The sequence below is a fragment of the Rhagoletis pomonella genome, unplaced genomic scaffold (genome assembly GCF_013731165.1).
Source record: "Rhagoletis pomonella isolate Grant_MI unplaced genomic scaffold, Rhpom_1.0 Rhpom_scaffold_00004, whole genome shotgun sequence".
Taxonomy (NCBI): domain Eukaryota; kingdom Metazoa; phylum Arthropoda; class Insecta; order Diptera; family Tephritidae; genus Rhagoletis; species Rhagoletis pomonella.
The window spans coordinates 5,892,731-5,916,677 of NW_023458558.1; the positions used below are offsets into that span (position 1 = coordinate 5,892,731).

At 37.0% G+C, this 23,947-nt stretch overlaps 1 protein-coding gene across 10 annotated transcripts; it reads right to left on the minus strand.

Moving 5' to 3' along the window:
* Positions 1–3,358: 3,358 nt before the first annotated feature.
* LOC118736861 (serine-arginine protein 55) lies at positions 3,359–17,865 on the minus strand. Of its 10 annotated transcripts, none has more exons than XM_036466949.1 (9): positions 17,764–17,865; positions 17,351–17,497; positions 17,121–17,191; positions 16,949–17,053; positions 8,846–8,927; positions 4,495–4,568; positions 4,124–4,426; positions 3,912–4,067; positions 3,359–3,643 (listed from the first exon to the last, which is right to left on the minus strand). In XM_036466949.1, the coding sequence occupies exons 2-9, from the start codon at positions 17,474–17,476 to the stop codon at positions 3,538–3,540; spliced, it is 1,023 nt and encodes a 340-aa protein (XP_036322842.1). In that variant the 5' UTR covers positions 17,477–17,497; positions 17,764–17,865; the 3' UTR covers positions 3,359–3,537. The 10 variants fall into 10 exon arrangements, with proteins under 10 accessions (XP_036322842.1, XP_036322838.1, XP_036322840.1 ...); XM_036466945.1 differs by having other exon boundaries at positions 8,846–8,942; XM_036466947.1 differs by having other exon boundaries at positions 16,949–17,056.
* Between the last annotated feature and the right edge of the window lie 6,082 nt (positions 17,866–23,947).

The window sequence follows — 23,947 nt, forward strand, 5'->3', positions numbered from 1 at the left end:
ATGAAATGTCACTTTGCTCTCTCAATTTCCCCTACTTTGCAAGTTTTTTGCGTACGCGAACGCAAAAACCTGTAAGTTTTGGTTAAACTTGAACAATTAACAGCTACGCGAACGCACCTATTAATACGCCTTGTGATTGGCTTTGGTCCAAGGCGAATTTATACAAGGTGGTGTTAACAGAACAAAAATACGATAAGACCACCTTGTACAGATTCGCCCAAGGCGAATTAATATAAGGTGATAGCAGGAGTACAAAAACAAAAATTTACATTTTTTGTTATTGCTTTGGCGGCATAAACTGTCAAAATCTGTAAGTGTGTATAGAAATTCAAACAAAATTTTTCAATTTGATATCAGAAGCCGTGCGGCGAAACACATCCACAAAATCAGCTGAGCTAGTAACACCACCAAGGTGAACACCACCTTATATAAATTCGCCATGCTTTGGTCGAAGTTGGCACCCTGTCAAAATGATAGATCTGTTTCTTTGTTCACCCGCACGCAGTTTTGAGGGCCAAATACACCACCCACCCAAGCGGTTAGTCAAAACATTAACGATCTCAAACCAGTTTACAATGAATTTTAAATGTGCTCTGTCGAAATGATATTTCAATATACCTTACGTAAATATTTATGTACCTTTGTATACAATAAAAGTTTACGCTCATATTCTGCAACTCTTTCGTATTCGGAATTTGCTACGAATCGTAAATATAGTATGCTGCAATCCAAATCGTATTTTCGAACTTTCGAAATTCGTAACAATGGCATGACTAAAAACGAACGATTAAGCTTTTTTGCGTAATTTTGTACGAAAACAATTCTGTGTCGGAGGCGATATAAAAGATGTAAATCGATGTGTGTTTGCAGGAAATATTAATGGTGTTCATTTAAACAGATAAATTTGCCCTTCGCATATACCTATATTTTTATCCACTGCTTTATATAAACGAGCAAAAGAGTCATTGTAGCCCCTTATCGAGAAACTTGGGTCCCGTTTAGTTATTTATACAATGATTTTCGGTTGTTGTGTCCAAACGCATAACCCGAATCCAAAAACTTTAACATAGACGTGTAATCAAAGGATTAACATTTTATTTAAGATAAATGTTTCAAATTTCCTACCATTAGCTTACCTATTAATAAACTCGGTTTGCACTATGCACTTTTTTGCAAATTTCGACGTGGGTTCTGCCCAAAAATACTGTGGACGGCTTAGCCGGAGCGATATGCACAAAAAATGTTGTATACCTTTGACATGCGGAAGCCCCTCTTCTTCCAGAAAGGAGAATTCTACTTAGTAAGGGTTATAATCCCGAAGCGCGGCCGAAGGCAGAAGCATATGCAACAGATCGTGGACCTAACAAAGTGCATGTTTTCAATGGCTTGGAAGAAGCTGTTATTGGATTGAGAACCAGTTCTTCAGGCATAGTAGTTCTGGCTTGTGGTTCAACAATTCAACCAGAAGCTGACATAGATGCGCCCACGGTTTCTATGCCCGACAGCTCCGCATACCTTTGTGAATCCATTGCCATAGCGCCCGCTTACTCTGCTGCTATACTTGCAAATACATCAGAATCCATAATTTTCCTCAAAATATGTAAAATTAACCAATTTTACAATAAACAAGCATATGATGAGTGTTATTTTAATTCCTTTCCACTTTGTTTTCCTTCATTCAACTATCTTCGAAAAACAAGTGATAGCTGGCAATGCTGCACATGTTTCCGCAAGGGTTGCAGCATGTGGATTTTTCGATTTCGTAGCATAGCTACGAATTACGAAAATTAGGGTTCTAGAATAAGGGGGTTAATAAGAACTATTCTGTGTGTATGTATGTATGCAACATTTAAAAGACGGAAGAGGGACGTTTTCTCATGCCGAAGACCTGGCAACACTGGCTATGGTCAACGCTCAACCACCTTGGCTATCACACGGGGCTTTAAGCATCGCTTCCACTCCACTCCAGGAGTAATTTTTGGTATGGTAGTAATCTACGGCTTACAAGCCACACTGGGGCTCTCCATGAACGCACCCCTGAATAAATCCCAGCTCATTCCACAGCAGCCTACGGCAGCTAGAGCATGACTCCTCTAATGAAGTCCCACAATTGACACATGGTAACAGGGTCATATCTTGCGCTACCGCTTCATCAGCCTGCCCGCTTAGCAGGCGTATGGAGTGCGTGGTTGGCTTGATGTGCACCTATACGGGCTCATTGAGCTCGATACATAACCTCGCAAAGGTAATCCCTACCTCCTCTACTACTCTAACTCGACCACAACTCTAAACCTGGTCTCCCGCTCTCCCTCGGCTAAACACCGTGGTTGCGCATATTTGACATTTCCATAAGTTATAGTTTAGAAATAAAAGAGACTGATGCTTTGGCTTGATGCATTTTTGAACGCGCCCATATCTTCACCACCAAATGGCTTTCCGTTATGGCAGTTGCAAATGCATTTGGAGGTAAGCAATAACGCATAAAAAACTACTTTTGGCTAACTTCAGAACTTTTCAGGCGCATTAAATGTATGTTTCGGCTCTGGCAAAAAATTCACTAGAGCGAGCATGATATAAAAATATATATATATATATGTATCATGAGAGCGAGCAGAAAGGGACGTCAAAAAAAGGTAAAAAAAAAACATATTTTATTTACAGACATTTTTTTTATATTTCCTTAAATTAAAGTTTAAAAAAAAATTATGCAAAATTCGAATACTTAGATTATAAATTAAATTGGGAGCATGTTGAGAAATCGTTCAACTTCCTCTACGGATTATTATCGGAGCACTCCCAAAACACTCCCTCTAAATTATCTTCGGGTGATTTAGTCCTTTTTTAAAAAATCATAGGCGAATAGAGGAGTCCACATGGAGTTTTTGCGGACTATCTTAAGCTCGCTATAAAGTTCAATGCGAGCGTGAACATTCACAAAGTTAAGGAATTCCATTTGTATTATTTTGCCCGCTCGTCGTACGCATGCGAATGCTTTGCGTACGCACACATTTGAGTGTGAGCTTGTAAAATACGCATATTATACAATTAAATTACTTTTAATTCTATAATTCTGAAACATATTTCAATTCTATATTAACTACTAAAAAAAAGTGAAGTAACGCCACTGGTCAAAATAAAAAGTTCACATTCACGCTCACATTGAATGTACGAGCTTTAGGGAACTTTCTGGGTCTCCGAAATCACTCATTTAAGGAGTCTTATAGGCACATTTTTTTCATATATATTGGCAGATATGCTCCTTTGCGCAACGCACAGCGAGTCCCTAATTGTGCACCCTGCGGACTCAGCTGGCTGGTTGGGAGCTAAACGAGTTTATAAATTTTTTCAATAACCCAAATAATAAATTAAAATTAGTGTTTATTTGAATATTTTTATGTGGAAAACTACATACATATATATAATTTCATACATAAAAGTTACATACTCATAGTTGAAATTTAGTAAAAATTTGGGAAAAGATAGTCGGATGAAGGACTTTAATAAAGATAGCATACGACTGAAAATATAAGTTTTTGCTTAATCGTCCATACTCTCATTTCTGTCAGGTGAGGGATTTCCATTCTTTGGAGAAGCTGACCGCGAACGGGAACGCGATTTGTTGTCTGGTGAGGCAGAGCGGTCACTGAAACATCACGAACATAAAAAAAAAATGTTAAAATTAGCAGGGATCTTTCTTTGGAATTTTGAAAAAGGTAGTGATGACACAAGTTAGATTAATTTAACCAAAGTAGTACTCGAAATTAAATGCTTTTTTATCATTTCGGTTTTAAAGGACAGCAATCCAAAATAAACAAAAATAAGACGAAAATAGTAGTAAGAAAATCGAAATAGAATAAAAAGAAATTAATTGAAACATTAATGTGCGTGAACAGGCTTACTTATATGCTTACCGTGAACGAGAATCTCTCCTTGACTTGGAACGGGTGCGCGAACGTGACTCACGCTTTGAATTTGAACGCGAACGTGATCGTGAGTCACGTTTAGGTGAGCGAGAGCGCGAATGAGACCGCGATTTAGACTTGGACTTGGACAGTTCTCGGGATTTACTTAAAATAAAAAAAGCTTTTATTGTATGGTTTATGACCAATATGTTAATACTTACTTTGAACGAGACCGAGAACGTGACTTCACTGGAGACTTCGACTTTGAACGTGCACCCCGCGACTTGGAACGGCTACGAGACTTTGAGCGTGATCGCGAAGATCGGCGTGATCTGGATCGCGAGCGCCTGCGAGAGCGGGATCGCGAACGGGAGCTGGAGGAACGGGACCTTCCGCGTCCTCCACCGCCGCCACGTCCGCCACGACGATCTTCAACCAAACGTATACGCCGGCCATTCAGCTCGGTGTCATCCAACTTTTCAATAGCAGTCTTCATATCCGATAATGAAGCGAATTCGACAACACTGTTGGGGAAAAAATAATAATTTAAAAGATGATAAATAAAACTAAAAAAATCTTCAAGTTCGCGTACCCTTCATTGCGGCGTTGCTTGTGAGCATCAGCGTAAGTAACTTCTCCAGCTTGTCTCATGTAGTCTTTCAAATCCTGCTCGATTTTTCAATACCGGAAAGGGAAATATAATAAAAGATCTGCTTAGTAAAATTTGTTACAATTATTGAAAAGCTGTGCTCAGAAAAATGCTATTCAGTAATTTGCTGAAGTATCGTATCAGGGAGTGAGTGCTGTACTACGTCAAAGTTTTGTCTGCAGCGTCCCGCCATTCATGTGTTACCCAGAATGATGGTAAAACCTGTTCATACAACCGGCATGATGAATCTCTACCAGTCACAAATATCTCCTCTTTGCCCATAAATTAATTCCAGTAAACAACGTTCATCTACTATAGTTTAGTACTTCAGCAAATTACGGTTATCTTATCATGTTCAAGGAAATAGTGAACAGATAAGAAAAAAGGTTTTTCTTAATCATAAAACTGTAGCATATGTGTAAATATATATAAAATAATACGGTAAAGTATTGCAATCTTACTTAATATCACTTCAACAAAGTCTCGCTTTTTGTCAGTAATACTTTCACTGTATATCAAACGTAATTGTGACCTCTCAGTGACCTCAATATAAAGCGTGATTTACGTCCACAGCGGTTGGATATGACGCGTATAGGACCCTCAGAGGTGTATTGAACGTTTCTCAAACGTGTTCAATGGTGTCCTGGCAAATCGGCACTAATCAAATTCAGAAGTCGAAAGTCAAGTCGCTTAACAAAAGTTACATCCAAAGGACACGTCAACGCATGCACCTCGTCTACCAGAACCAGATCAGATCAAAACAAGTTGTCATCTTTCGAAAAATTGTTTACGCTTATCTCACGTAGACATTTTGGGTTGCAAACATATTGTTCTAATTGTAATATAACGGGCGACAGGACAGCGTGCAACTCGATTTCGATTCATTTTAGTACTTCTTGAAGAGAAGCATCTGACTGCAAGCACACAGACCAATTTCGCGCATACTCGGTATGAAAAGACCTCCGGCGGGCAATTGTGTAAATTTACTTCGCTGCATCGTGGCTCATGCCAACAAAACAACCCAACATAAAAGTGGCTTAAATTTGGGCCGTTATAAGACATCGGAAACCAGTTTTTGCCTGTTAGTGAAAAAATTTGTTCTTCTACTGTAAATAAAGGGAAATGAATTCACACCCTCAGAAGAGAGGTATGATGATACATTCGCTTGACTGCAACCACCCGCCAGCATCGCATAAGTTTTGACTGTTGGTTGGCTGATACTTTCTACGGTCCCTTATCGCCAGAAAGAACAATCGGTGGCCGGCTAGGTACGATTCAGTCGACGACATCGATGTTCTACATAAGTACCACCTAAGCAGTAGAGTAGTGAGGACATCTTTTTTTTGCACGTCGCTACATTTGGACAAGGAACAGACACAATAGCCATAGCCAGAACATATAAAAGCCTGCGAGCACCTTTACATTACTGAAGCCATCAGAAGCGTCATCAAGAGCATCAGAAGCGTCAAAAGCACCACATCGCACACCATTCGTAATCGCAATCGGTTTGACGGTTCGTCCGACGCACGCAAGTTCTTGGTTGGTACGAGCTCTGGGGTTATTTTGCAATCGCTATTCGCTATAAGGAATTTGACAATTCTAAAATTAAATTATTTTTAATACATTTTACGTTCTTAATAATATGTACCTAATTTTAAAAAAACCAACGCATCTATTTTGTCAATCTAACATTTTCGTCTACAGCGCATAAAACTAAACCACTATTTCACTGGCAGAAGAAAATGTTACATTGAATTTCATGCGTTTAGTGTCCGCTTCTTCAGCTCAAGTGCGCCATTAGGTTGCTCTGATATCTGCCACGATTCATGTGCCATTTCCTTTATCATAAAGTTGTACTAACCCTAATTTATTTGTTCCTCATCGATTGGCTAATTTTTTCACATAAGGCTTTAGATCTTCATTCCTTGTTCGTGACCCGAAATCTTAGGTTAGGTTAGCTGGCTGGTTAGCCAGGACAGACCTCACATAGACCAAAAATAACATCCATAGCGTTGCCCAAAAATTTAAGTAGATGCAAATAATTTCCATATTCGCTTTGACACTCACTCGTTCGTATAAAGCAAATAGCATGACCAGCTCACGAAAGCGATGAATGTAAGCAAGAAGCGAGTTTATTTTCGTATCTTCATGTCATTTAGGATTCGGATCTCTTTTCAGAATGGGATTTTTGCGATCGGGTTGAGTTCATTTTGTTATCTCTGCACTGACCGTGTCACTGCTTTTTTAAGTAGATGAGGTTGCATGTGTTTTCAGATGAGCAACCGGCCGTAAGTATATGGTTTGTGCTCATAAACCACTCACATAAACGTTTATCAAATTTAAAGCATCTTAACTTCATCATTTAACCGAGGTGATGATCTGTCATCTGTCAACCCATTAGTGGCATTTCTTTCGTATAGAAAAAATAATGTATCGGATAACACCGGTCAATTAAGAATTCATAAACATACAACTAGTTGATGAAAATAGTTTATTTTAAATGTAGTTAAAGAAAGAAGGTTGTTGTAAATACGCAAAGTTGTTAATAAAAAACTCAAACGAAAAAAAGGCCTCTAATCCTCTTGATTTCAGAAATTCATCAAAACGTTAAGGAACTAAAAGCTTAATCTATGAATATATATATGTGTTTTCGTACAACGCTTTAAGGAAACTAGTTGATATCCATATTTAAACCCTTATTTCTCAAACAACTACGGTTAATATTCCTTAGTTGAAAAAGTAGTATGGTTAACAGAAATATATACAGATGTGACCACCTACCTAGTAATACGTTCAAATTGATTATTGCACTAGCTAAATGAAGAAACAACTGTTTTATTTGTTTTTTTTTTTAGTAAGACCAATCCATAACAAAACGAGTTTGGCGTTTTGCCACGGAGATTGAAAATACATATCGTCGCCCGAACGACGATTCTTGGTTGCAGATGCAGATACAATTTTAAAATAAGTGTTAGTAGTTTTTGGATATCTCTTTTAGTTTCCAAGATATTAGCTAAAAAAATGTTGTCGGCGACTTAGTACAAATTGACTTATTAATGCAGGCATACAAAACTAATCAAGATCTTTCAAATGGCGTTATACATTTTTAATATATCCTTTATTTTCCGAGATTAAGAGTAAAAAGTATAGTTAATTTAGTAAAAATGTTTATCACATTTTGTCGTATGTCATACAAAATGGGTCCAAAATTGTTGACAAATACAGCATAGGTCAAAATTTTGCCAAAGAAAACCCTTCATGGCGTTTTTGAGTAATTGCGATCCACACTTAAATCGTGATTTTCCAAATCCTTCCGAAAGAAACACACAACAATCTTCTATCCAGGCGGCAATATATAAAATCTCCGGCATCTGAATTAAGTCGTATTCATCGTTCAAGTTCTGAAGTAAAGTTGAAGCGGAATTAACAACTCAAAAAGCGTTCAGAACTTGGGCCTGTTCGAGGCACGTAATAAAAGCGGCAATACTGCAGCACCGATGAAAATTTGCAATACTGTTGCAATTTCCCCAATTGATAAAACGTTGCTAGAAATTCACACCGAACGTTATACTTTAATAATTCGCGCAACACTGCGGTTGTGATTGCAACTCGAACAAGCCCCTTTTCTCAGTTTTTCCCCCAGAGAGAAACACAACATCAACCACATGTAAGAAAATTCTGAACTAGAACGATGAATCCGCCTTTATAGCTGTTTCCTTCAAAGTATTTAACTCCCCTGGGTCGTCCATCGCCAATTGCAAAACCGCCTATCTTACGGCACTCAAATTTTACGAGAGCGAAAAAACAATTTATTCTTTGAAGGCATTGCCTTGATAGGGGGTATTTTCTTCAGCTATTATTTTACAAATCTGTTGTTTCAATAACGATTTAACGATTTTTATGCATAAATCTCGATGCCTGGAGTTCAGGGTTACCAAATCACATAACCCATAACGGCGATTTATGCGGTTTTGCCACCGGTCGATGGGCGGTTTTGCAAAAACATCGACGATATTTATCAAGTCTTTGTCGGATTCTTGCTGATAAGCCAAACTGGTTTTCAAACATGTTGAAAGGATTAATAGATAAAATTCTAACAATTTGCATTTAATTTAATTGCCTTAGAAACAGGTGTTTCCCCAGTTGCCAATTTGAACGTAGTATTAACCTTGATCAATAAATAATAATTGAAAAAAAATTAATTCAATCACAGGTAACGCCAAAAACATAAAAATATTAATTTCTATCTTTTAAATCTATTTGGTTAGATCTGATTGTAAAATCATTGACATACCTGCCAACTGACGCGGCTTGACAAATTCTCCACAATTAGGCGATACTCGGTACGTAACGGCGGTCCATAACGAGAAGATGATCTGGAATTTTTGTTTCTGGTGAATAATTCAATGGATTTATAATTAGTTGTGACACTGCTGCTTTATTAGACATGTATTTTTCTATTGATATTAATTAGCATTTTTAGTTTAGTTGACACAAGTCACTGTAGGCAATTTTCTGGTGTAGGGTGTAATAGCTAAAATAAATGCTACTCGTAATCTAAATGCTAAAAGCAACCCTGTGATCTTCAAAAATTTCCACGATTCGAACATGGTTTAATGAGAATAAGTGGCAACATTGCTCGCGAATCGAGATTTCATTTATTATTTTACACTATTTGGATAAAGAAAACTTACGAAAAATCAACATCGATGTGATGCTGATAGAAATCTGGCTCAATTTGTGATCAACTCTGTTTGTTTTTATCCTATCTCATGAAGGAAAGTTCAATTAACAGCACCGTCAAATGAATATATAGACAAATTTTCGGTTTTGGTTAAACAGTTCAAGTTTTTGTATTGAATTTTTGGTTTAAAATTTCTTTTTGCCTTTTCAGTAGGGTTTTTACACATTGAGAATTGATCGTAATAGATCCGGCTCTGAAGAAGCGACGGGAACACGGCTGTTTGTCAAAAGCATACGATTTCGAACTCGCATAAATGTACATTTGCTAAATGCGATAGCTTGAACGCTCTTTGAAAACATATGTTCGAAAGTGCTAAATGTGGCATTTTAAATGCAGTAAAAACGCTGCATAACTTAAATTTTGTATATTCAAAAAATTTATATACAAATTCCACAAACTTTTTAATCAGAAATTCCAGAAAAAATCCGGTACTTCGGAGCGGAGCGGGGTAAAGGACTAGTAACTATTTATTTTGAAATTCTTTTATTATGGTTTTTCCACACAAATTTTCAATAACGGGGTCAAGCTCAATAAAAATAAAATAAAAAACGTTCAGTTCATAAATTTACTTATTATTATTATTTGTTGCCACTGAAAACAACCGTGTTAAATAAATTTCCATTCTAATTAATTTAAATTTTCTTTTGGATGCAGTTGCGACATTTTTCTGAAAATTTTCATTTTTGATGCAAAAATGTATCTAGATGCTTAAATTTGTTAATACTAAAACTTTTGCAACTTGGATTTTAATTCCAGTCATCTTAAAGCATAAAGCTGCCGTCTGGGCAGCGTTGATCGGACTTAATCCGGATCAACTGCAGTTAATTCCCGAGTTGATCCGGATCAACACTGACGCATTTTTATGCTTTAAGATGAATGGAATTAAAATCTTCTTAGCACATGATAATCATATGGGCAAGGACTACTTCTTTACCTTAGGTTTTTTTTATATAAATAAGTACCGGAGCAGAGCTTGAGCATAGCGATTAAAAAAAAACCTTTGCCCCGAAGCCCTAATATTTTGTCCCTAATTATGTGCTTATTTTTATTCAGTAACCATCCAAAAATTATATATGTACATACATAAAAACATACTATAATAAGTAAAACATGAAATTACCATATGTAACAAAAGAAAATAGAAAGATATAGAAAATGTTGGCTCGGTAATAATATAAGGAGTGTTTCCTTATTCATTCCAAACGTTCGGAATACACTTTTCTGTTTACTTATTCGTTGGAACGTACCGGATAATCTAAACGCATTTTTTTATTCCATCTATCGCACAGAATTCATAGAATATTCTGCTGAACAGCTGTATATGTGCATATGTACGTAAAGAATAGCATGAAAATAATGGCGCTAGAGAAACCAAGTAAGTTTTTGCTAATTGTTTTACGAAAAAACCTTTGGCAAAATAAATATTAATAAGCAGTGAAAAGTTGTTTTCTAGCTGATACCTAATAATTTTATTCTTTTCTGTTTCTTTATTCCCATTTTTCTATTGTAGATCCAGAATGAATAAAGAAATACGCCCATACATACATACATGCAAGGGTTGCAATTGAACACAGACGTTGGGGTTGCCAGTCTATTAGAATGTCAGAAAAATAATTACCAAAAACTATAAGTAAACCAAATAAGATAATAAATGGAACAAATAAGGAAAATAGTATATTCATTCAAGTATTATTTTTCTATTCATACAAGTTGTCTTTAATTAGCTGTTCTAGGTTACGCCAGATTGAGATATCTCACAAAATTGTGCAATACCGTTTATATGATGCAATATCAATACCAATGATGAAATAATGTGACCAACCGTACTTCTTGCGGAAGTACAGAACTTCTCTTTTCGCTCTTGTACTTCGTACTTCGAAATAAAGTCAAATGTACTTCTTTGCGATATTTTGTACTTCATAATAGCTAACTGGTTTCATAATCTTCCCCCAGGTTCTGTACTTCTCCGATCTTCTGGACGATCGTCACATGGCCTGGGTGATAAATTCGTTAAAGCCTGTAAGTCGCCGGGGAATTATGGAATCATAGCTGCGCAGCTGCATAGGCGGATCCTATTTATGCGAACTGCGTGAGGAACGGGTACATCCCCAAGGCTTGGAGGGTAGTCAGTGTTGCGTTCAGCTCGAAGGCCGGAAAAGGCGCACATGTTTTCCCTAGGTATTTTAGGCCTATCAGTCTCTCTTCGTTTTTGCTAAACACGCTAGAGAGACTGATAGACCTGTACATAAGAACCGCGATTCCTGGTGACTGTCTTTCAAGAGGTAAATATGCTTATTGCAAGCAAAAATCGGCGAATATCGCCCTGCATACATTGGTAAAGTGGACAGAGGAACCCTTAACGCATATAGATTATGCAGTAGGAGCCCTTCTTCGATATCGACGATGCTCTCAACAATGTCACACCAGAGGCAATAGTCCGGTATATTCATAATCTGGGGGTTGAAACCAACCTTATAAGGCTTATCTACAGCTTACTACCGCGGACAGAATTGTCGCGGCGGTGTGGGGACGCGCCTGCACTCAGTGCAAAGTCATTAGGAGCACTCCACAAGGTGGTGTTCTCTCTCCCCTGCTCTGGTTCGGGGTTGTAAACGACCTTCTAGAGAAACTGGAAAAGTGGGCTGTCGGGTGATCGCCTATGTAGATGATGTGGAACTTTTGGTTAAGGGACGATTTCCAGACACCGTTTGGGATTTAGCCCAAGGTTACCTGAAGCAGATAACTAGGCGTGCGATCAACGGAGGCTGTCGTAGAAGCCTAACATAGAAGAAAGGGTAGCAAAGGTGTCGGTTGCCTTGTACTGCTGCAGGGGAGCTATCGGTAAAAGGTGGGGTATCTCGCCCAAATTAATTCATTAGCTCTAGGAAACCAGATTTAAGCCTATATTGTTTCAAGGAGCCCTTGTCTGGTGGAACTCCCTAGAGAAGGCTGCACTTGTAAAATAGAAATTAGCGGAGCATTAGGAACCACACCTACACTGGCACACTGTCTTCGAAAGTCACAACTCAAAATTTGGCCTTTTTGAGATTATGCGCTAAAAATGTACGCAGAGCTTTTATTTACCTTTTAGCAAAAGCTCGAGCAAATTTCCTATTGGGCTAAGAGAAACCGACTCATTTTGTGAATTAAAAAAGGAAAGGAAGACGTTTCTCTGCTGCAGCAAATGTTTTTATAAGGCACTTTAAAACAAGTTACCTCTCAAGGCCATTGTGCGATTAGCATTCATGCGGTGAGACTAGGAATTGCAACTGATCCTCGCACTTCTGAAAAAACGCTGAGCTCCCAGGGATCGAAATTAGCCGCATTCGAAATTTCGCAACCGGGTCGCGGCGTTAACTTAACCCAACGTAACCTGCACTTTTAGCTATGAAATAGTTGGTCACATTACTCATATATCGTCGGTCCCTACGAAGAGTAGCACATTTCACTATTCGCGTGGAAGACTAGCACATTTTAGAATTTTGCATGGAAGAGTAGCACATTTAAGGTTTAAACTAAATCATAAAAGCATAATTTATAATTTATATTGGAAATTCAAGTGCTTATTTTATATTTCTATAATTCTATTATAAAATTCATGAAATTCAGACGGTATATGTATATCGTTGGGTGATCATTTGCTGGAGATCATCCACTTTTCTTTTTTTTAAAGGCATTTTTCCCCTTTAAGCTTTATGCAATTCATATTGTTTTATGGTTAACCATTGAAATTTTGTTTTCAGTATGTTCAATTTCAACTAAAATAAAGTTCATTTAAAAAACCATGTAAACCCCGCTTAAAATTTTGTAGAAATCTAAAAAAAAAATCAACTAATTTTAATTCAAATTTCAAATTTATTTACTCAGAAGTGTTACAATTTTTTGAGTATGAAGCTTTATAGTCGATTCAATTTTAGTGTGATAATGTGCAAATTTCAAGAGCCTTAAAACCTTTAGAGTCTTTTTGTCGCATTCGCTACCATATAACGAATAAACACAATTTATTTTTATATGGAAGAAAACCGCAACCACGGAAATTTTTAGCCACTTGAGACTTGCACATTATTGCAATAAAATTGAAAGGGCTTTAAATCTACAACTCAAAAAATTCTGAGAAAATAATTTTGACATTTGGATGAACATTTTTAGATTTTTTTAGTTTTCTACAAAGTTTTAAATTTGGATTTATATGGATTTCTTCAGAGAATGAACTTTATTTTAATGAAAATTCTTAAAAATAAATAAATGAACATAAGTGGAAAACAATATCACATTGAAATGCGGTGCTCTTGATATGACTGCATGTACATTAGGGTGATCCAAAACAGTTAAGTCGGAATTGTAATGCTCTAACCCCCTAGGATTGTTCTATATAGAAAAAAGTGTACCCCTATTTTTTTCATTTTAAAATCAAAAAATATTTAGAGGTCGCTCAAAGCGCTCAAAGTTTTCCATGTATTTTTATATGGGGAAAACAAAACTTTTCGTAGAAATGGTATAGAATTTTTGAAAATCAATATTTTTCGATCGGAAAACTCTGGTTCTCTTCAGGAGACTTACAATAATAATACTCAATTATTTATTTAACCATTTTCTAATACTAACGATTTTTTATTTGTCCCCCCATTGCATTTTTCGGGGTTTTTGGCGGACCTACAAATTATAGTTGCGATGAAAAAATGGTTAAATAAACGATTGGGTAATATTATTGGGAATCCTGCAGATGAAAAAGTTTTCCGATAGCAAAATATTAGTTTTTTTGAATTCCAAACCATTTCTACCAAAAGTTTTTTTCCCCATATAAAATACATGGAAAACTTCGGGCGCTTTGAGCGACCTCTAAATATTTTTTGTTTTCAAAATAAAAAAATAGGGGTCTATTTTTATCGGTATAAAACAATCCTAGGGGTGAGCATAAAAATTCCGACTTTACTTTTTCACATGCATTTTTGGACATACATATATGTTTTCGTATTTATAAATAAATTCCCTGAGGAAGACGCGAATATCCGTCAAAACAAGTAGGAGGAAAATAAACGTTTGTTCTATTTGTAATAAAATACCGAAAAGCTCCATACACAACATTAAACTCTCAGCTTAGTCGAGGAGAAATAATTATAACATATGTATGTTTGGTTTTTGTACGGCTGCTAGTACCACTTTATATGAATTCGATACTCTTCTACGCGAGAATCTGAAATGTGCTACTCTTCCACGCAAAAATCTGAAATGTGCTAGTCTTCGACGCGAATAGTGAAACGTGCTAGTCTTCCACGGTAATTTGAGTTGTGCTACTCTTCGTTGGGAGCGACGATATGATGACAAGATAAATTTTATCTGAGGAAAAACCGCTTTTTATCAAAACTTTCAAACTTTTTATCAAAACACCTTTTTTGGCTAAACTAATAATCTGTTAGATTTATAAATAAATTTGTATTGGAGTCCTTTTTTTGGCATTTTGCGTATACGCTGTATTGCACGCCAAGCGACGATATGCTGTGGTATAACTTAACTAAACGCAGTCCAACCGACGATACGAGCATTGACAATGCCCCACAAATGTTTAAATTTCTGCCGATACAACAGACAAATCGGTTGTTGTTGTTGTTGTAACAGCATACAAATTCCCCAAAGAGATTTTGGGGAGTGTTGCTGGAGTGACATTCCTTGGCCAGATATAAATCTGGGTCGTTCCGATTACGTAGACCCGACTGTCGTGGGAACGGTTGTAAAGCCATGGTTCCCTCTTTGCGTCCAACATAACCATGTTGGTCAAACTGTTGGACCGTCACAACTCAAAAACGCATCGAAATAAACGGCTTTAAAGTTTTGAATTTACATATAATTCCATAGTAAAATTTAATACATATTTTATTCTAGTGAGATAGTGGTAACCGATACAGCTATGAAATTTTTACACAACAGAATAAGTGGTCGCGGAAATTTCTGCATACTAATTTGTAATTTTTAGATTAGGACCCTATTGAGGTGAGCGATATGTATTGGTTGTTTGTGAACGCTTAGTTATCTAATGAACCACTAATTGATATCTAATCGAGAATTTACATGATTCAACTTTCACAGGCGAATAGTTGAATCAAAAGTTGAACAAAAGTAGGCAGCCGACACCACCAGACGATTGTTGCTTTCAACTATAAGTGGCCTGAAAAATCGTCTCATGTAAATTTCCTATAACTTCAATGTTTGCTGGGGTTCGTCAAAAGGCTATCCGGTTTTTTATGTTATAATGTGTTTTTCCTTGCCCTCTTATTGGAAAACTAACTACGTATTTATAAAAATTCATGTCAACGCAGTATCAGTGTCTCTTTTAAAAGTACCAATAGCAACGTAAATGATATGCATGTAAATGATATACATGTCGTCGATGTTTTTGCAAAACCGCCCATCGACCAGTTGCAAAACCGCCTAAATCGCCGTTGTGGCCAAAATGAGATTTGATAACGCTGAACTCCAGGCATCGAGTGCATACAAATCTTTAAATCGTTATTAAAACCAGATTTGTAAAATAATAGATAGACAAAATACCACGTATCAAGGTAATGCCTTCGAAGAATTAACCGTTTTTTCGCTCTCCTATAAAATTTGAGTGCCGCTGGATAGGCAGGTTTGCAAAACCATCGACGACGTGTATTTCGTAGTTATATATCGTCACATGAGGGTCAATTCTCGTTCTGCGTTATCGTCAAAGTAAAAAATTCACACTGAGATTAGTGCGGTGTGAGTGTTATTTTTATCACTACACAATAACGCAGAACGAGAATTGATCCCCCGAAATCCATTAACAAACATATGTCACTGATATGCAAAAAGGCGTGACTAATATTTTTTTTTCATACAACGATGTAGGGAATTGTTATTCGATGAAACGCATCAATCTATCAAAAAGTAAATGTGGGTGCGCTCGAGCTACGTAATAATTACCGCAATATTGCAGCCTTGTTGCTTTCCTTATGTCTTTTTGCTGATGCTCAACTGAAATATTTCTAAAATGCTGCAGAAATTGGGGAGTAAAAATTTTGATGTTGCTTTTGATTTGCCATTGATGAGTAACTGATTGTCAAAATTTTGTTCCTCGAATGCTTGATGTAGGCACAGTCGCCCAAATATTCGCATAGAACGTGATACTGTTTCATAAAAAGTAACACTGCAGCATTTATTGCGTCTCGAATACACCCTGTGTTACGACCGTTTGCATTTCAGCGATGTTACACACGGCTTTTTGCATTTCAGGGGATATGTATATCGTATCGTTACTTCAATATAGAACAAATTTGGTTTGGAAATTCAGCTTTGTACTCAATTAATTAGAATTAGATAACTACATCAATAAATTAGTATCTGTATTTGCCCCAAATTTGTGGTTAGAAGAAATTCGCAAATGAACTTTTATTTATATAGTAAAGAAACCAAAATATCCCATAGGGCATTTCTATATTTAGGTAACGATATGTAAAAGCATAAACAGACGGCAACGTTGATCCGGATTAAGTCCGAGTTAATCCGGATAAACGCTACCGATTGTTTGAGCTTTAGCTTCTAGACAGCATAACCAGTCAATTAACAAAGTTTTAGATCAGCTATACCAACCAATAGGTAATAAAATGTTTCATACGATTTGTAACTCTTACTCACTTGTCATTATACCGGCCACCGCCACCACGGCGGTTCCCATATCGATCGTCATATCGGTCTCTATGACTGCCACGAGCCGTACCCCTTGCCGGTTCAACCACCACTCTGCTAAAACAAAACACTTGCTTTCGTAAAATCCAGGTATACACATATATATATAACTTCGGAATACCTCTCGCCTAATAATTCCTTCCCGTTTAACTCATAGACAGCATCATCGGCGTCTCTGTAGTCTTCAAATTCCTAAAAATTAAAATTTTTGATTAAAGGAAATTAAAGAATTTTCCTACGTCGGCGCAGAACAAAATAATCTTAGTATACATTGTAGCTAACTACATACATATATATGTATACTTATATTGATTTTTAACTTCCAGAATCAAATAAGCGCTTCATACTTACAACGAAGCCATATCCATTCTTGATCAAAATATCGCGCGTTCGTCCATAACCTTTAAAAAAGCGCTCCAAATCTCTTTCACGAACTCCATACGGTAACCCACCGACGTAAACCCTTGAACCGACCATAATTTTCCAGGCCTTGTATTTCTACGCGTATAAAAATTCAGAAAACGCAATTTTTCACTATATGTGTATAAAAATCAGTACAAATTGCCAAATCCCTAGCAACTTAATAACATGAAAATTTTCAAAATGGCGACCTGAAGGAAAATCACAAAGTATTTTCGAATTTCGCAAAATCAATTATTGTTTGCAAATTCGAACAATTCTGGTAAACTACTGTCTCTACCTGTTCACAAGTCAATCAAATATAATTAGAAAATTAATTCAATTCCACTTATTCAAGTAATTACTTTTTATCCGGCACAAGAAAAACACAAGCTCTTCGGCAATCAAAGCGGAAATAGATATTTTCCATTGAACGGTTCGAGTGATGTAAAAATGGCGGCTTTCGCTTGGCCATAGAGTTACCACTGATTTGAAAAATCTGAATTGATTTAATAGCGTATTCACAAAATAGAATGGCACGTAGTCCTGAATATATTAGGACCAGTTTTCGCATACCTAAAGAATACCGACCCTTGAGCTAGAGAAAAAAGAAAGCGTGGACGTGGTGCACCCCTTTCTGCTGAGTTTAAAGCTACGACCGCACTAAGCGACGCGACACTGCAGCAGCACTACGCGACACGGCGCGACACTTTTTGGTATACCGCACTCAAACTGCAGCGCTGCGACACTTCGCAGCAAATCTTTTTTTATTTGCGTTAAAACCTTCAAACAAGATGGATGCCAGTGACGCTAATGTAATGTTAATGCCTTTTTTTATTTTCCTTGGCGAATTCTCCTCAAATGTTATGTTTCTTTACATACAATTTTCTTCTGGAATGAAATGCATGTGAATATTCACTCACAATTCAAAATCAATTTCTTCAAGTTAAAAATATAGTACGAAATGTTATGTCGCTCCGCTGGGTATACCTCACTATGCGGCACCGGAACTGCGCAACACCACGCGACGCGACATTTTTGCCTGGTTGGTCAACTTTGCCGCGCAGCATCGCGTCGCGAAGCTCCGCTGCAGCGTAGTGCGGTATGCTCCATAAGAATCCATGCAAAGAATATTTTGCCGCGCGTGTAGTGTCGTGTCGCGTCGCCTAGTGCGGTCGTACCTTAATGGTAAACTTTTTTTTGGTGCAAATTGACAGGGGTGGCGCTAGGGGGGGAGGGGCTAAACGTGGAATCTCCAACATTTTCAAAAGCTTGTATTTTGAAAACTATTGAACCGATTTTTTAAATATGGACACAGTTGGAAAGGTAATTGGAGGACCTATCATTCAATATATATATCTATGTATATAATGCAAACATATTTTGAGAAAAAATAAAAAAAACGAAATTATGGCAATTTTTTTTTAAATTTATGTTTTTCGTAAAAAAATACGTAATTCATATGTCAGCCACTTGTTCAATTTAAACTCAGTTTACTTAACGAACATCGGATTCGTAATCAGCGACACCAAAAAACCCCCGAGAAACGAGTTTCAAGCGATTCCGATCAATTTCTAAAAAAGTCATCCGCCATATTGGATCCGCCATTTGGAATTTTGTAAAACTAACATCGGATTCGTCGGCCGCTGTGGTGTAGTGGTAAGCAGTGCGCGCTTCCACTCCGCAAAAAAGAAAAAAGGTTTTTTCTTAACAGCGGTCGTCCCTCGGCAGGCAATGGCAGACCTCCGAGTGTATTTCGGCCATGAAAAACAGTTTCTCATAAAAATACAATCGCCGTTCGGAGTCGGCGTAAAACTGTAGGTCCCTCCGCTTTGTGTGACAACATCAAGCGCACGCCACAAATCGGAGAAGAAGCTCGGCGAAACACTAACATATGTGTAAGCGCCAATCTATCTATTATTAACATCGGATTCGTAATCAACGGCCCCGAAAACCCCCGAGTAACGAGTTTCAATCCATTGAAACGTGCAGAAGCATCAAAATCAACTTGGTAAACTTCAAAGTCGTTTTTCTCGATATCGGAGAACACCAAAGGCCCTAATCAGATTTCTTTTTTCTAGACTTCAGCTGGGATCGTAACCACATCATCGATGTACAAAGTCAGAAGCGTTAACCACTGAGCTATGCACACCCCGCAAACTCGTGTTGCTAATTCATTTTTCCTTATTCAACCTAATGGTAGAAAAAAGAAGTCTGATGAGGTGATGTGGTGATATCCGAAATAGCTGTTATAACTTCTACCGCTTAGACTTTGTTGCTTTTTCCATTTCGCATAACAAAATAATCATGGTACAAAGCTCAATTACAATATTTTCAAAAATTAAATGTTAATAAGCCACAATAACATTGACAAATTATTAAATTTTATTTTATTAAATTTCGTTTTTTACCCTTTTTGCTTATGGTATTTCATATAATTATTTCGTTATTAATCAAATTCTTTGGAGTTTAAATTTAATTAAAAGGTCACAACAACTATGATTAAGTAAAAAAAAAAATCAAAGTAATATTTAAAAGAACAAAGGAAGATTTAAAAAAATTTTCCCTGGCAGTGGTATTCGAAACCACGACTTCCCGGCTTACTAAATCCGCAATCCTGCAGCGGACACATATGGAGCACTGTTCTCTCTCATCTTAACAAAAAGTAATTTTTAAGATGTCTATGATTGACAGAGCTTAAAAACCTGTTCTAAACTTAAAACTGTATTTTAACAAGAATGAGTTTTAACTTGCGACTATGACTATGGGCCAATGAATTTAAGAAGGCTGTTCAGAATGCTGGGGAGATGGTCTTGGACTTGCAAATTTTATGCTTGTTGCAAATTGTATGCTGTTTGCATTGTATTGTTGTGAATTTACAAATGCAACGAATATGCAAATGCAAGAGCATATGCACAAGATCCTGAACAGCCCTAGGGTTTTAAATTGAGGCAACTTACTGTCTTAACATATCACTTTCAAAATGGCACCAAGGCAATCAGATCGATCTGTACCCAATGTAAATGAAGCGGCAAAATAAAACTGAGTTGTCAAACTACGAAATTACAGCTGGTGTTAAGACGGCGATTTAAAAAAAAATCTACAAGACAAATATGGTTTAACAGTGGTCTCCACCTGACATTTCTGTCTTACCACCGCTTTTTTAACAGAATCTGTAGAAGGTGGAGACGTGCGGTAGAGGCCCCGCCGGATAGAAATAAAAATCACAGGGATGCTTTTGACTGACATCCAAGTTAATTCTGTGATTTTGCATAGAAAACGCTATATTGGCAACACATGCATTGCCGCAGCTGATAAAATTCTCCAAACTCTCAACTTTGCAACATTTTAAAAAAGGGGTGGCCAAAACACACACAATCATATATTTCAGTTTTGCTAAACGATGAGAGAATAAAGAGAATAAGTCGCTCACGCATCTGATGCAAGCAGTGTTGTCAACGATTTCGAGTTGCAAATTTTAAGAAAAAGAGATTTTTTATACCCGAGCGCACTTGTGCACAAGGGTATTATAACTTTGTTCACATAACGGTTGTTTGTAACAGGCAAAACGAATCGAGATAGATATAGACAAATGTATGCATAAATGATCAGAATGAAAAGAGAAATCGATTAAGCGGTGACTGTCTGTCCGTCCGTCTGTCCGTCCGTCTGTGCACACGATAACTCGAGTAAAAATTAAGATATCTTAACGAAACTTGGTACGTGTACTTCTTTCGGGCGTAGGACGGATGGTATTGAAAATGGGCAAAATCGGATAATAACCACGCCTACCTCCCATATAACGGTAATTTTCAGAAATACAAAAACTGCGATATTTTAGTAACTACTGAAGATAATTCACTCAAAATTGGTATTTATAATAAATTTTAGACGAAAAATAAGAATATTAACATTTTTTTGAAAATGGGCGTAGCCACGCCCACTTATGGTTACATGTGTATATCTTGGTAACCGCTGCATCAATGTATTCCAAACTTGGCACAGTTGTTGGCCCTGGTACAGCATACCAAATGGCCGAAAATTTTTAAAATCGGACAATAACCACGCCCACATCCCATATAACGGTAATTTCGAGAAATACGAAATCCTCGATAAATCAGTAAATATTAAAGCTAATTTATTCAAAATGATGGTTGCAACAATTCTTTGCCAGGAAATACGTTTATGATAAAATTTTGGAAAATGGGCGTGGCACCGCCCACTTATGATCACGTATATGTATCTCGCTAACCGTTCTAGCAATTTGTACCAAACTCGGTATGGTTATTGTGCTTGCCACATAAAAGTAAACCATTGAAAATTGTTGAAACCGGACTAAAATTACGGCCGCTTTTCATATAACGGTAAATTTCAGAAATGCTTGAAATTTCAATATTTTGAAATTTAAGGACGCTAGTTTACTTAAAATTTATACACGCCGGCTTATCATGTAGCGGTAGCTTTCGGAGAGGTGGAAAACATATATTTAATACTTGCGCCGGGTATTTAATGTTCGGCTCCGCCCGAACTTAGACTTTCTTACTTGTTTATTATGTAAATAGTGTGAAGCGCTTATTGCTTGACATCTATTGCGGGCAGTTCGATAGTTTGACAGCGTGCTGGTGGTAACAACGATGGAATTTTGATATTAAATCAAAATAAAAATGTGTTCCCTATTTGAATATTTATGATTATGTTTTAGGAAATTTTTCAGCAAGTTTTTTAAAGATCAAAACCCAACAGAATTCTACATGTGAAGTGCTATGCGTTGGGTAACCGCTAACACGCAAAGCCCATTTAACAGATTCTTATGTGACAACTCCCATGCAACGCTAAGCATGCATAACTGGGCTATTAGCCATTTCTTGTACGTCGTTTCATATGGAGTGTTTGCTTTTCTTGAGGGCTGCATAGTGGCCTGTAACTGGCCGTCTCCACAGGATAAAATTTATTGCTGCCCAGCTGTCATTTTGGTCGCTAGATATAAGTTATATCAGTGGCAATATTTGTTTTGGCTTTTTATATCTTGATATAAGCTTTTGTATGATAGCTTTGAAAATGTATTTTTGCCATATTTAATCGCTTAAAAAATTTTGAAAATAGGCCATTTTACATCCAAGTACATAATTACAAACTTTTTTAACAGGAAACAGCAAAATTTTTGCTTTTATATTAAAATAATAATGATGTTGCAGCCACGAAGTTCTCGTGCAAATGAAAATGTAGCAGTCAAACTACCAAACTGCCGGCAATAGATGGCAAGATATTAGCTCTGATATATATTGCCCTTGAAGAGCAATGAGCGGTCTCCATTGGCTATTTATATTCTAACATATGTATCAACATATAAACTTTATCTTGTGGAGACGGGCAGTAAAGAAAGTCACACAAACCTAAATTACACTGAAGACACACAATCAATTTTGCCTTTAAATTTTCTCACATACATTGCTGATCAAAAATCCATGAACCAAACATACAAGATCAAGCTTTGGTTTCCACGAACAGCGGTGCCGTAATATTACGATCAAGGCGTATTTAACCAGGTGGTGTTAGCCGCTTATATACATAAGTAAAAAATAATAATAACAAATTATACGCAGATATCCATACTGTCATTGGTATCAGTTACACCAAACACATCATTTTGACGTAATGCCCTCCACTTCGAAAAACTCAGCTGTCGCTCCAACACCACCTTGACAAATACACCTCGATTACGACCGTATCATACCGAACGCTATTCTTAACGCTAATAGCGGTATAGCTTTTATTTAAAGTTAAATGAACGTAACGTAGCCATGTGCTTTTACGTTGTATAGGCATTCATGCTTTCACAAAGTTTATTAGGACTTCATCCTCTTCGGCTGTCCATTCACTTTCCACTTTATTATTCAAAATGGATAGAAATGTATATTTAATGCTTTTGGTCTAAAGAATTGTTAAAAAAAATTGTATATACCGCTACAAAATTAACGTTGCCAAGAAACAACAAAACACGTTTTAAAGAATTTTAATAAATAATTCTGCGTAAATTTATGTGTTTAAAGTGGCTGACAATAATGTTGGTCGACTTTGGTTTTCGATGTTTTGTTTACGTTGTTTACTCTTCGTTCGTTTTCCAGCCAAACAAGATGGCCTAGAACCCGCTCAAAAATCAAGTGTTTTCATTCTCTTGTTCTTGCGAGACTTCCTGTCGTTCCTATTTTTAGTTCACGTGAAGTTGGGAGCTAGCCAACTTTTGACTCAACTTATCGCCTCTAAAATTAAAATGAAATGAAAGCAAGTGTCCCACATGAACGTACGACACAAGAAAAGAGAGTGAGAAAAGTCGATTTTTTAAGCGGGTTCTATGATGTCAAATGCCCAGTCAACAAAACTATCTCGCTTGCGATAGAAAGAAGCAGAACGCGAGATGTTCAAGCAAGTGAAGGCAGCCTGTGAATGAGGTGAAATTATTTGCAGTCTGGCATCTTCGCAGTAGTCCTTGCTTTCGGGACATCTCCGATATTTTCGATAATTGCCGGCAAGGCTGGACTTTTTATCCGA

What these genes read in the sequence shown, in the direction of transcription:
- LOC118736861 (XM_036466942.1), bottom strand. Translation starts at nt 17,476, where the DNA reads ATGGTCGGTTCAAGGGTTTACGTCGGTGGGTTACCGTATGGAGTTCGT. An exon ending in AAGCAACGCCGCAATGAAGG is followed by an intron (nt 4,427 to 4,494) that starts GTACGCGAACTT and finishes TTTCCCCAACAG; the next exon opens with TGTTGTCGAATTCGCTTCAT. An exon ending in CGTTCTCGGTCTCGTTCAAA is followed by an intron (nt 4,068 to 4,123) that starts GTAAGTATTAAC and finishes TTTTATTTTAAG; the next exon opens with TAAATCCCGAGAACTGTCCA.